Source organism: Marmota monax, unplaced genomic scaffold, assembly GCF_021218885.2.
Source record: "Marmota monax isolate L192 unplaced genomic scaffold, Marmota_monax_Labrador192_F-V1.1 WCK01_AAM20220418_F8-fsc00404, whole genome shotgun sequence".
Classification (NCBI taxonomy): Eukaryota; Metazoa; Chordata; class Mammalia; order Rodentia; family Sciuridae; genus Marmota; species Marmota monax.
In genome coordinates this window covers 318,556-329,994 of record NW_026694380.1, presented here as the reverse complement: position 1 = coordinate 329,994, position 11,439 = coordinate 318,556, and the positions used below count along the sequence as shown (strand labels likewise).

The following is an 11,439-nucleotide window of genomic DNA, read 5'->3' as shown; positions in this document are numbered from 1 at the left end:
TATCATTGAGTGAGCCCTTTTGGAGACAGGGTCTCATTTGCTTAGACTGACCTGTAACTTTTCGATCTAGTCACTGGTTGTTAGGCATGTGCCAAACCCAGCTCAATGTCTTATTCTTTTTTTTTTAATCTTTTTTTTTTAAGAGACAGAACTTTTAATATTTATTTTTTAGTTTTTGGCAGACACAACATCTTTGTATGTGGTGCTGAGGATCGAACCCGGGCCCCACGCATGCCAGGCGAGCGCGTGTCTTATTCTTATGCAGTACAAGCACCAGTCAGGTGTTACAAAAACTTACATCCTAATATATACCAGAGAGACACTCATCAGCTTTTAAAAGCCTATAATCCCAGTGGCTCAGGAGGCTGAGACAGGAAGATCAAAAGTTCAAAGCCAGACTCAGCAAGTCAGTGAGAACTGGTCTCCAATACATAAAAAAGGGCTGGGTACATAGCTCAGTTGATAAGAGTATTTCCCTTGTATGCACAAGGCCCTGGGTTCAATCCCTAGCACCACACACACAAAAACAAAAAACAAAAAAGGGCTGGAGTTGTGGCTCAGTGGTAAAGCACTCCTGGGTTCAATATCTACCCCCCCCCAAAGTTAACAGAAATGTATATGGAAAAGTGGGATCTAAATTATACAGGAAAATACACAAAGAAAAAAAGCAAACTGAAGAAGACCTCAATTCAATTCCTTAACACACATACCAAAAAAAAAAAAAAAAAGGCAGTAAACCACAGAATAGTTCTTATCTTTTTGTACCACCCAGAGACCAAATAATCCATTCATTACTTGCTTTAAAATATTTTATTGAAATTTTTCCAATAAAATCATGTGCTTGTAAATGAGAAAACACAAGCAAATATCCTACTTAATGGTAGGGTCCCAAAAATTTTAGCCAGTTATTTGTGCTTCATAGCTGCTCAGTTTAATACAGGAAAGATGTTATATTCATAGAAACCGTCCAACATCAGAGCATCCTTTGTGTCAACAAAATCCTGAAATTTCACAAAAGGAACACATTAGAACCATGCAGGCAACCGGCAATAAAACCATGAAGCTGGATGGGAAGTTGTCACATGGGATGGAGGGGAAGAATTAAGTAGATCTGGTAGTTTTAAGGTCATTATTACCCTCAGGGTGACAGCCAATGTGAATGACTCACCATAGTAACCAGGGAGAAAGGGTTGCTCTCCACTTGTCATGACAGCCTGAGGATGCAACAGCAGGAACCTAAGCATCCCAACAGTGTCCCATGGGGTAGATTCCAAAACCTTTTCAGTCTTCAGGTTAGCAAAGAATCTCTGGGTAGGGGCACTGCCCTTAGCTGGGCTTGCAGAACTCTCATGCTAGAAAGACAGGACAACCATAAAGAACAAGCAGGCGTTAACCAGGCGGTGCATCCCTATAATCCAGAAAACTGGAAAGCTAAGGCAGGAGGAATTCAAGGTAGGAGGCTAGCAGTAGTTTGGCAAAATCCTGTCTCAAAACAAAACAGAAAGGGGCTGGGGCTGTAGCTCAGTGGCAGACCTAACAGGTATGAGGCACTAGATTCAATCCTTAGCTCCATATAAAAATAAATAAAATAAAGGCATGCTGTCCATCTACCAAAAAAAAAAAAAAAAAAAAAAAAGCAGCCTTCTCCAGAGACCCAAGTATCCAGTTCCCTAAATGAGTCAGAACTTATTTTTGACATCAGGACCAGCATCAGAGACTCTAGTCTGTAAATTCATCATTCTCACTTAAGGAAGATCTGGATCAAGGGAAGCCATTCTGAGAGGGGATACAGTACAAAGACAACAGTCCTACTATATAAGGACTTAAGGAATGAGGAGTTGAAGAAAGAGCACAAAAGAATACAGTTGAGAATAGCTCCACTTGGAGGACCCACATGAGCTCAAGTTTACAATAGAAATATTTTAGAATAGATGTGTTAACTGTACTTAAAAATACAGAGGGGGCTGTGCATGATGGCCCATGCCTGTAATCCCAGCTGCACCAGAGGCTGAGGCAGGATCGTGGGTTCAAAGCCAGCCTCAGCAATGGCGAAGCGGTAGGCAATTTAGTGAGATCTCATGTCTAAATCAAATATATGAGAGGGATGTGGCTCAGTAGTCAAGTGCCCCTCAGTTCAATCCCTGGTACCCCTCCTCCCCCAAAAAACCCAGAGGTGATCACAAAGGAACAAGAACCACAAGAGAAATGTAAAACAAAAGTGGTCCCTGGAAAGCCACCACATGAAATATGGGCACTGTTGTACATGCTCATTAGGAAACTAACAGACGCCGACGCCAACGCCCCATGAAAGCTGGGAAACAAAAGGGTTCAGAGGCATTTGGGACTCTTGCAGTTAATACTAACCTTTATTTAAGGATTACACACCAATGGACGTCTTAAAACCCCTAAATAAGGAAGTTTAAAACAAAAAATTATAATTATTAAAAGGGTTCTTGGCCACCAACTTCCCCGAGCCCAGACATTGAGAATTCTGGCACGAGGGGTGTCAGCGCGCTGCGGTGATGGCATCAGCGACACGCTCAGAATCACCTGGAATCATCATTACCCCGTCCTCCCCCAAGGTCGACCGCCAGCGACTCCAAATCTTGCAATTATTCGTACAACCAACCCACTTACCATCGCTGCGCTGAGGACCCGTCTGCGAGGATCAGGAGCCTGTGAAGAAATCAATGAGTTAGCAAAGACCAGAGGGAATCCAGTCGAGTTCCCCCTGCCCAGGGCTGGGTCAGTTTTAAGCATTGGCGTCACGCAGACATCAGAAACTCTAGTCTGTAATGGTATTCATCCCGCTCAGCCCAAGTCTACGGTCCCCTTTTCCCAGCAAGGCCCCCGCGTACCTGCAGGCGGGTTGCTACACCAAAGGTGTGCCCTGTGCCTTCCCGACACTGAACGGCAGGTTCCGCGGAAGACGCCACGCGGACCGAAAGGACTCATACTACTACCAACCGGTCCACAGCACAAAGAGGTAGGCAAACGGAAGCCGGAGCTATTTATGCCGCGTCGGGTCGGGGGCCTAACGGGCATAGCTGTCTTCTTACATGCCTGGCTCGAAGCGCGGTAGTTTACCCATCGTTCGTCCAAAACGGAATAAAACAAAGTGAAAGAAAGGCCTTGAATGTAGGATTCCCAATCTTCGGAACAAACACGCAGGGATGGGTTACAAATTTTTACAAACAATAACAAAATGAGCAGGTGATCTGGCTGGCCAGACGGGAGAAAGTCCCTGGCCAGCAGGAGCCCCGGGAGCTAGGCGGTCTTTTTTTTTTTTTTTTTTTTTTTTTTTAATATATTTATTTTTTAGTTTTCGGCGGACACAACATCTTTGTTTGTATGTGGTGCTGAGGATTGAACCACGGCTGCACGCATGCCAGGCGAGCGCGCTACCACTTGAGCCACATCCCCAGCCCAGTCTTTTTAATTTTATAATCTTATCTTTTCTTCTTTTTTTTAAAGCACGGTATCGTTATTGTTGCCTAGGCTGTTTATACTGAACTCATGTTCCTTCTCTGCCTCAGCCTCTGGCGTACAGGTGTACGCCACCATTTCCAGCGAAACCGTCTTCAAGACGCTGAGACGCTGCCAGGACGCTCTGGACCCGTTAATGACTCTGGGACTTCTCCCGTTATAACCCTCCCCAGCTTTGGGTCGTGTCCACTCCATTCCAGGGGACTCACTCGTTCCAGCCAGCGAAATCTGAATTTGTTCAGGCACATTAAGCTGCTGCTGCTGCTGCTGCTTCTTTTTTTTTTTTTTTTTTTTTTGCTTTTAATCAACTTTATTGATATAATGGTGATTTTTAAAAAGATAATAGTCATGCAATAAACTACACGTTTAAAACTTTTTTTTTAACCATCTGTACAGTTGAGTAATTATAATATATTCACGTTATTGTGCACAGAATCTCCAGAACTTTTTTATCTTCCCAAAAGTAAAACGTTGTGCCACTCCACAATTATTCCTCATTTCCCCCTGTTATATGTGTTCGGTCTCTCCCCCCCCCCAACTTATGGTTGAACCCACAGACGCTTTACCACAGAGCCACATCCCCAGCCCTTATTTTTAAAAATTTATTATTATTATTATTTTGATACTGGGAATTGAACTCAGGGGCACTGGCCAGGGAATTTCCCCAGCCCTCTTTTGTATTTGATTTAGAGACAAAGTCTCACTGAGTCGCCTAGCACCTCGCCATTGCTGAGGCTGGCTTTGAACTTGCAATCCTCCTGCCTCAGCCATCTGAGCTACTGGGATTACTCGTATGTCTAGCTACATGTTCTTTTTATAAGCAACGTTAGAATGAGAGTACCCTGAAAGTTGGTGGAAGTGTTCAGTGCCCTCTGAATAGTGCCTTATGTTTGGAGCTGGCCTGGGGGGAGGGAGGATTGAAAGCAAACCAAATTGGGGTGAGGTGGCAAGAGCAGGGACAGTTTTCTCCCCTCCTAGTGTTTTTCTCCCTCACAAATCTTAGGGAGCCACCAAGGCAGGAGAATCACAACCAGCCCAACCTAAAATAAAAAGGGCTGGGGTTGTAGCTCAGTGGTAGAGCATCCCTTAGTTTAATCCCCAGTACCCCAAACAAAACAACAAAAATAGAAATCTTCCTTAGGTATTTGCTCTTGGTCCTTAATCCACCAACTCATAAGTGTCATTGCAAATCCCACCTCCTAAAACCCCTCATTCCTCATTTATAAATGCACATAATGTTTGGTGTGGTGTTTTGGCACCTAAATTGCCTAGGCTGGCCTTGAACTTATTTCTACCTCAGCTTTCTGAGTAGTTGAGAAATTCTCTTTTTTGGCCCAATAAACTTGCTGGCGATTTCCCTATCTTGTACTTATTGCTGTTGCTGCCAGTGAATTGCCTCTTTCAAGCCTTCAGACTCCAATTTACAGCAGAAAGCCTCTTACCAACAAGTGCTGCTGTTAAGACACCTTGCTGTACTCCCTAGTGATGCCCCTATCCTCCTAAAATAAAAATCAGGAACAGCCTCTGGTTTTCAGTGGTTTTTCTCAGCTTTGGCTACACTTCATACCTGGCCCTTTCAATTTTTTTTTTTTTTTTTTTAATTTTAAATGAAACGGAGTCTTGCTAATGGCTGAGGTTGGTGCTGAATCTGTGATTCTCCTGTCTCAGTCTCCCACATTGCTGGGATTACAGCACCATTTTTTTTTTTCTTTCTCCCCAATTTGATTCTTTTTTTTTTTTTTTTTTTTTTTTTTTGGGTACTGGGGATTGAACTCAGGGGCACTCAACCACTGAACCACATTCCCAAGCCTATCTTGTATTTTATTTAGAGACAGGGTCTCTCACTGAATTGCTTAGCACCTAGCCATTGATTAGGCTGGCTTTGAACTCATGATCCTCCTACCTCAGCCTTCCCAACCACTGGGATTACAGGGCTGCAGCACTGTGTTGGGCTCATTCTATTTTTTAAAAATATTTTATTAGTTGTTGGTGGTCTTTTATTTATTTTTATGTGGTGCTGAGAATCGAACCCAGTGTCTCACAGGTGCTAGGCAAGCGCTTTACCACTGAGTCACAACCTCAGGCCCTCATTCTATTTTTATGATGCTAGGAATTGATTGCAGGGCATTGTACATGCCAGACAAGCCTCTACCATTAAGCTATATCCTAAGCCCCCAAATGATTTTCTTATACCACTAGAGTGGAGAACGATTGTTCTAACGGCTTGAAGATAAAGGATTTTTTCCCTCTAGTGCCTGTTAAAAAAAAGGGGGAGGGTGGGTAGAAAGCCCCAATTCCAGCTGCTACAATAGTGACACTGCATTTCCCATATGCTGAGTCAACGGTTATTATTATTATAGCCCACCTTTCTCACAAGCAAAACAAGCCTTTGAGAACTGGTCCGGGGCTGGGGATGTAACGTAGTTGGTAAAGTGCTTCCTTCATACTCACAAGGCCTTAGGTTCAATCCCCAGCACCATACACACACACACACAAAAATTGATCCAGAAACCAAACTGTTTTCCTTTTCATTGAGCTTCCAAGAAAGCATTCTATATTGATATTTTTAGAACAGTTTATTTTCCCACAGGGTAAGGACTGTATGAAAGGTTTACCATGGAATGCCAGTCTGTTGCTGGATGCAGTGGTATACAACTGTAATTCAGTGACTTGAAAGGCTGAGACAGGAGGATCCCAAGTTCAAAACTAGCCTCCATAACTTAGGGAGGCCCAAAATAACTTAGTGACACCCTGTCTCCAGAAAAAAAAAAAATACTGGTGATGTGGCTCAATGGTTAAGCACCCCCTAGTTCAATCCCCCCCACACCAAAAAAAAAAAAAAAGTAATGCAAATCTTGCTAATCTGTTCAATTCCAAGCTGCCAGTTTGAGGATGATGATTCTCAAGATTAAAGGAGGTTAAGGACACCTAACTGCTACAGCAGGAAGAATCCTAAGGGAAGAGAATGAGGATGAGGAAAGCCCACTATCAACTTGATTATTCCCAGCTCTACGCTGTGCAGCATTTAAAAATATATATATCTTTACTTGTAGATGGACAAAGTATCTTTATTTTTACGTAAAGCTGACACTCAAACTAGGCAAGTGCTCTATTACTGAGCTACAAAGCCCCCTGTGCACCATTTTTCTTCATCTCTTTCGTCATAATTAAATCTATTTTACACTGCTATTGCTCAAGACTACTGATTGTGATGAGCTGAGGTTGTGGCTCAGTGGTAGAGTGCTTGCCTAGCATGTGTGAGGCACTGGGTTTGATCCCAGGCACCAGATTTAAAAAAACAAAGAAAAAAAAAAAAAGACTACCGATTACTAAATCTGGGGGTTAAACCATCACCAAAAAGGAATATTATGCAAGGAGATCCAGGAAGTGTGTGTGTGGGGGGGAATTTTAGTTCTAAAACCATCACCTATTACTCTCTGATCATGGCCTAGATTCAGCTGAAGTGACTAGCTCCATATACTAAACTGTGAAAAAATAACTTTAAAATACCTAATGTAGAACTTTGGGGCTGTGGCTGGGCGGTAGAGTGCTCATCTAGCATGTGAGAGGCCCTGGGTTCGATCCTCAGTACCACATAAAATAAATAAACAAAACAAGGGTATTGTGTTCAACTCCAGCTAAAAAATACATATTAAAAAAAAAAAAAAAACTAATGTAGACAGTGGTGGTAGGAAGACCAGAGGGTGAAAAGGATCTAGGTATGGTGTATATTATCTCTCTCCTCCATAATCCAAATTGATTAATTTGGATCTAGGGTGATCATGGCTGAAAATGTTGTTTGTCTATTTGCATTTCTGTGCAAAATGATGTTAGAACTTTGAAGTGAGGCCATTTATACAAAATAGTTCAGGAGGAAGCTACCAATGCTAACAATCTACAGAAATGGTGCTTGGTTATCCAGTTGGGATTTCAGAGCCAGAGTTGAACTTCCAACTCATTGTTGATATTTGTCCACAGCTGTCACCTACATCAAAGTCTGGATAGCAGGTAAGACAGCAATGAAATGTGAAGCTTTGGATTTAGAATAAGCACAGATGAGCCCCTTTGGACAGTGCCTTTCTCCATTTCCAGTTCTTAACCCATACCAACCTTTCATCCCACAAAACCCTATTTACCCATAAAATAAATCACACTTGCATGGAAATGAGTACCTGACAATTTTTTTTCTCCCCATATATAAATTCTAACAAAAGTGTCCAGAATCATGACTCCTATGTGTCCCTCTCCTTCAGTACTGCTGTCCTGGTCTTCACGTATCTATAGAATTCACACATATGAAGAATGCATTTTTTCCTCCACAAATACAAATAGACAAGCACAGTTCTAAATATTTTATTTTTCATCCTTTAGTTATTAAAAAAAAAATTTCCCTGATCTTGTAGCGTTGCAAAGCAAAAACTGTAACACAGGGTGGCAGTGTTGATATGAAGACAAGAAAAAAGAGGAAAAACATCCTCACAGTGTTAACTTACATTAAACCTAAAGGACACATGGCTTACACCACAAAAATATAATGACATTCAGCTATAGTTACCTTCCAGATACAACAGTCACTTTAGAAAAAAGTCAGCAGCAGAAAACTGAAGTTGGATAATAACAGAGGGCAAACAGCAAAGCCCTGGAGTCCCAACAGTGGGTCTCAACGACAGGAAAAACATGGAGGGAGGGAAGAAAGAAAGACCTCTAATCCACCTCCTCGATGGTGGGGCCAGACCCAGAGCCCCCTTTGGGGGCCTGAGCTCCAAAGCCTCCAGCCCCGGAGCCACCCGCACCCTGGTACAGTCCACTGATGATGGGGTTACACACCTGCTCCAGCTCCTTCCTCTTGTGCTCAAACTCATCCTTCTCGGCCAGGGTGTTGGCGTCCAGCCAGGAAAGGACCTCCTGGCACTTGTCCAGCACCTTCTTCTTGTCGGCCTCGCTGATCTTGCCCTTGAGCCCCTCGTCCTCCACGGCGCTCTTCATGTTGAAGGCATAGGACTCCAGGGCGTTCTTGGCAGACACCCTCTCGCGCTGCACCTCGTCCTCGGCCTTGTACTTCTCTGCCTCCTGCACCATGCGCTCGATCTCCTCCTTGCTCAGGCGGCCCTTGTCATTGGTGATGGTGATCTTGTTGGCCTTGCCCGTGCTCTTGTCGGTGGCCGTGACGTTCAGGATGCCGTTGGCGTCGATGTCAAAGGTCACCTCGATCTGGGGCACGCCCCTGGGGGCAGGGGGGATGCCGCTCAGCTCGAAGCGCCCCAACAGGTTGTTGTCTCGCGTCATGGCCCGCTCGCCCTCGTACACCTGGATCAGCACCCCGGGCTGGTTGTCCGAGTACGTGGTGAAGATCTGCGTCTGCTTGGTGGGGATGGTGGAGTTGCGCTTGATCAGGGCGGTCATCACGCCCCCGGCCGTCTCCAGCCCCAGCGACAGGGGCGCCACGTCCAGCAGCAGCAGGTCCTGTACGTTCTCTGACTTGTCCCCCATCAGGATGGCGGCCTGCACCGCCGCCCCGTAGGCCACCGCCTCATCAGGGTTGATGCTCTTGTTGAGGTCGCGACCGTTGAAGAAGTCTTGCAGCAGCTTCTGCACCTTGGGGATGCGGGTGGAGCCGCCCACCAGCACCAGGTCGTGGATCTGCGCCTTGTCCAGCTTGGCGTCCCGCAGGGCCTTCTCCACTGGCTCCAGGGTGCCACGGAACAGGTCGGAGCACAGCTCCTCGAACCTCGCCCTGGTGATGGACGTGTAGAAGTCGATGCCCTCGAATAGGGAGTCGATCTCCAGGCTGGCCTGCGTGCTGGACGACAGGGTCCTCTTGGCCCTCTCGCAGGCGGTGCGCAGCCGCCTCACAGCTCGCTTGTTCTGGCTGATGTCCTTCTTGTGTTTCCTCTTGAACTCCTCCACGAAGTGGTTCACCAGCCGGTTGTCGAAGTCCTCCCCGCCCAGGTGCGTGTCGCCGGCAGTGGCCTTCACTTCGAAGATGCCGTCGTCGATCGTCAGGATGGACACGTCGAAGGTGCCTCCTCCCAGGTCAAAGATAAGCACGTTGCGCTCCCCCTTGCCGGTGCGGTCCAGGCCGTAGGCGATGGCGGCCGCCGTGGGCTCGTTGATGATCCTCAGCACGTTGAGCCCGGCGATCACGCCCGCGTCCTTGGTGGCCTGGCGCTGCGAGTCGTTGAAGTAGGCCGGCACGGTGATCACCGCGTTGGTCACCGGGTAGCCCAGGTACGCCTCGGCGATCTCCTTCATCTTGGTCAGCACCATGGAAGAGATCTCCTCCGGGTAGAACGCTTTGCTCTCGCCCTTGTAGCTCACCTGCACCTTGGGCTTGTCGCCGTCGTTGATCACCTGGAAGGGCCAGTGCTTCATGTCCGACTGCACCACCGGGTCGCCGAACTTGCGGCCGATCAGCCGCTTCGCGTCGAACACCGTGTTCTGAGGGTTCAGCGCCACCTGGTTCTTGGCCGCATCGCCGATGAGCCGCTCGGTGTCCGTGAAGGCCACGTAGCTGGGGGTAGTGCGGTTGCCCTGGTCGTTGGCGATGATCTCCACCTTGCCGTGCTGGAACACCCCCACGCAAGAGTAGGTGGTGCCCAGGTCGATGCCGATCGCCGTGGCTTTGGCCATGTCGGTGCTCCGCTCTCTGGGATCTAAGCTGAGCTTCTGGCTGCGGTGGGGGGACGCGACCCGCGAAGAAAAGCTCGGTCCTGGATGAAAGTCGAAAGCCGACCGCTCGGGTGTGCGCTCACGGAACGCTGAAAAGCCGCCTATGTCAGCTGCTGCTGCTGAGGCTCGCCGTTGCTCAGCCTGCAGCCCGCTGGGGCTTTATACGTCGCCATGGAGCCCCGCCTGCTCCCTCTTGGGCCAATTGCCGTGCCGGATGAGGCTGTCGGGACCGGAATGTTCCAGGGGTTTCTCCTGGCGTTCTGCCCCTGTCCTCCCAGGACCAATCAGAGGCGAGGGTGCCGCCCCTCCCCAGAACTCTCCAGACGCTTCTGGGGTTCACTGGAGGGGATCGGGAGCCCGGAGGGGAGGGCGAGTGCGGAGGGGGGCAGGAGGTTGTTGTCGCCTGCGTTTCCATGGCTTTGCTGGCGGCCAGCCCCTTAGAGTGAAATGACCGCAAGGGCCAGCTTTAGGCTTGGGTTGTAGGGCGGTGAGTGGCTGGTGGGAATCAAACGAGTTCTGGGTGTTTAAGGAAGGAATAAAGTCTCTCCACGGGACACCCAGTACACAGAAAGTCGCGGAGGTTTTAAGGAGGCGGGGTAATGGTGGACCAAAGAGACTGACTTGGCTGCGGGTGGGAATGAGGGATGGGCCAGAGGGCCTGCGCTGCCTGAGGAATGCTTGGCTCCCCGCGCCAATCATAGGTTTAAAATGGGAGGGATTGAAGTAGGTCTCGGTGTTTCTGTTCGTCTGCCTCATCATTTTTTACCTATGCGAATGGAGTATCTTCTGATGGGGTGGGCGGCTTTGGATTCTGAAGAGAATAGTAATGGTGTAAAAACATGGTGGGTAGAATGAGACAGTTCTCCGAATCTGAGGAAGGAAGTCTAGGGAGACCTGAGTGAGGCCGTGGTGCAAGCAGAGCTGGATTGGCCGCGCCCAGGGACCGGGGACCCATTTTGCCTCAGATTTCAATCTGCTTTAGTAAGACAAAAAAAATTTTTTTTTTTTTTTTAGTGGAATGTGGACTGGCTTTAAAGACTCTTGGTCATCTCTTTCCCTCACGGAGTTCCAGCCACTCTCGCTCTCCTTTCTGCCTTGTCCTTAATTCCTGGTTCAGTCCCTGATGGTGGAGGTTAACCTCCAAGTTCTGAGTTTGATATTCTGCCTGTACCTACAACTCCTAGGCTGTTCACCACTTTCAGTCAATGTCACAGGGTGGTGAACATTCAGGGAAGGGGTTAGGGATGTTCTCTCTTCTTTAAAGGCATCATTTTCTTTGAAGGT

The 11,439-nt window shown here is 47.3% G+C and overlaps 1 protein-coding gene, 1 long non-coding RNA gene and 2 other non-coding genes across 5 annotated transcripts; all 4 read right to left on the bottom strand.

The window, feature by feature from the left end:
* Window positions 1-795: 795 nt before the first annotated feature.
* On the bottom strand, window positions 796-3,015 carry LOC124109354 (uncharacterized). 2 transcript variants are annotated; one of them, XR_006856908.2, is made up of 5 exons: window positions 2,859-3,015; window positions 2,638-2,676; window positions 2,365-2,405; window positions 1,169-1,352; window positions 796-1,001 (listed from the first exon to the last, which is right to left on the bottom strand). It is a non-coding gene; the product is annotated as an uncharacterized LOC124109354 (long non-coding RNA). The 2 variants fall into 2 exon arrangements; XR_009228926.1 differs by lacking the exon at window positions 2,365-2,405.
* On the bottom strand, window positions 1,677-1,743 carry LOC124109378 (small nucleolar RNA SNORD52). The gene has a single exon (XR_006856917.1). It is a non-coding gene; the product is annotated as a small nucleolar RNA SNORD52 (small nucleolar RNA).
* Window positions 2,505-2,567, bottom strand: LOC124109379 (small nucleolar RNA SNORD48). The gene has a single exon (XR_006856918.1). It is a non-coding gene; the product is annotated as a small nucleolar RNA SNORD48 (small nucleolar RNA).
* Window positions 3,016-7,823: 4,808 nt separating the features above from the next.
* Window positions 7,824-10,303, bottom strand: LOC124109353 (heat shock 70 kDa protein 1). Its single transcript, XM_046467922.2, has one exon. It carries the CDS (start codon window positions 10,114-10,116, stop codon window positions 8,191-8,193), a length of 1,926 nt encoding a protein of 641 aa, XP_046323878.1. The 5' UTR covers window positions 10,117-10,303; the 3' UTR covers window positions 7,824-8,190.
* Window positions 10,304-11,439: the final 1,136 nt, after the last annotated feature.

What these genes read in the sequence shown, in the direction of transcription:
- LOC124109353 (XM_046467922.2), bottom strand. Translation starts at nt 10,116, where the DNA reads ATGGCCAAAGCCACGGCGATCGGCATCGACCTGGGCACCACCTACTCT.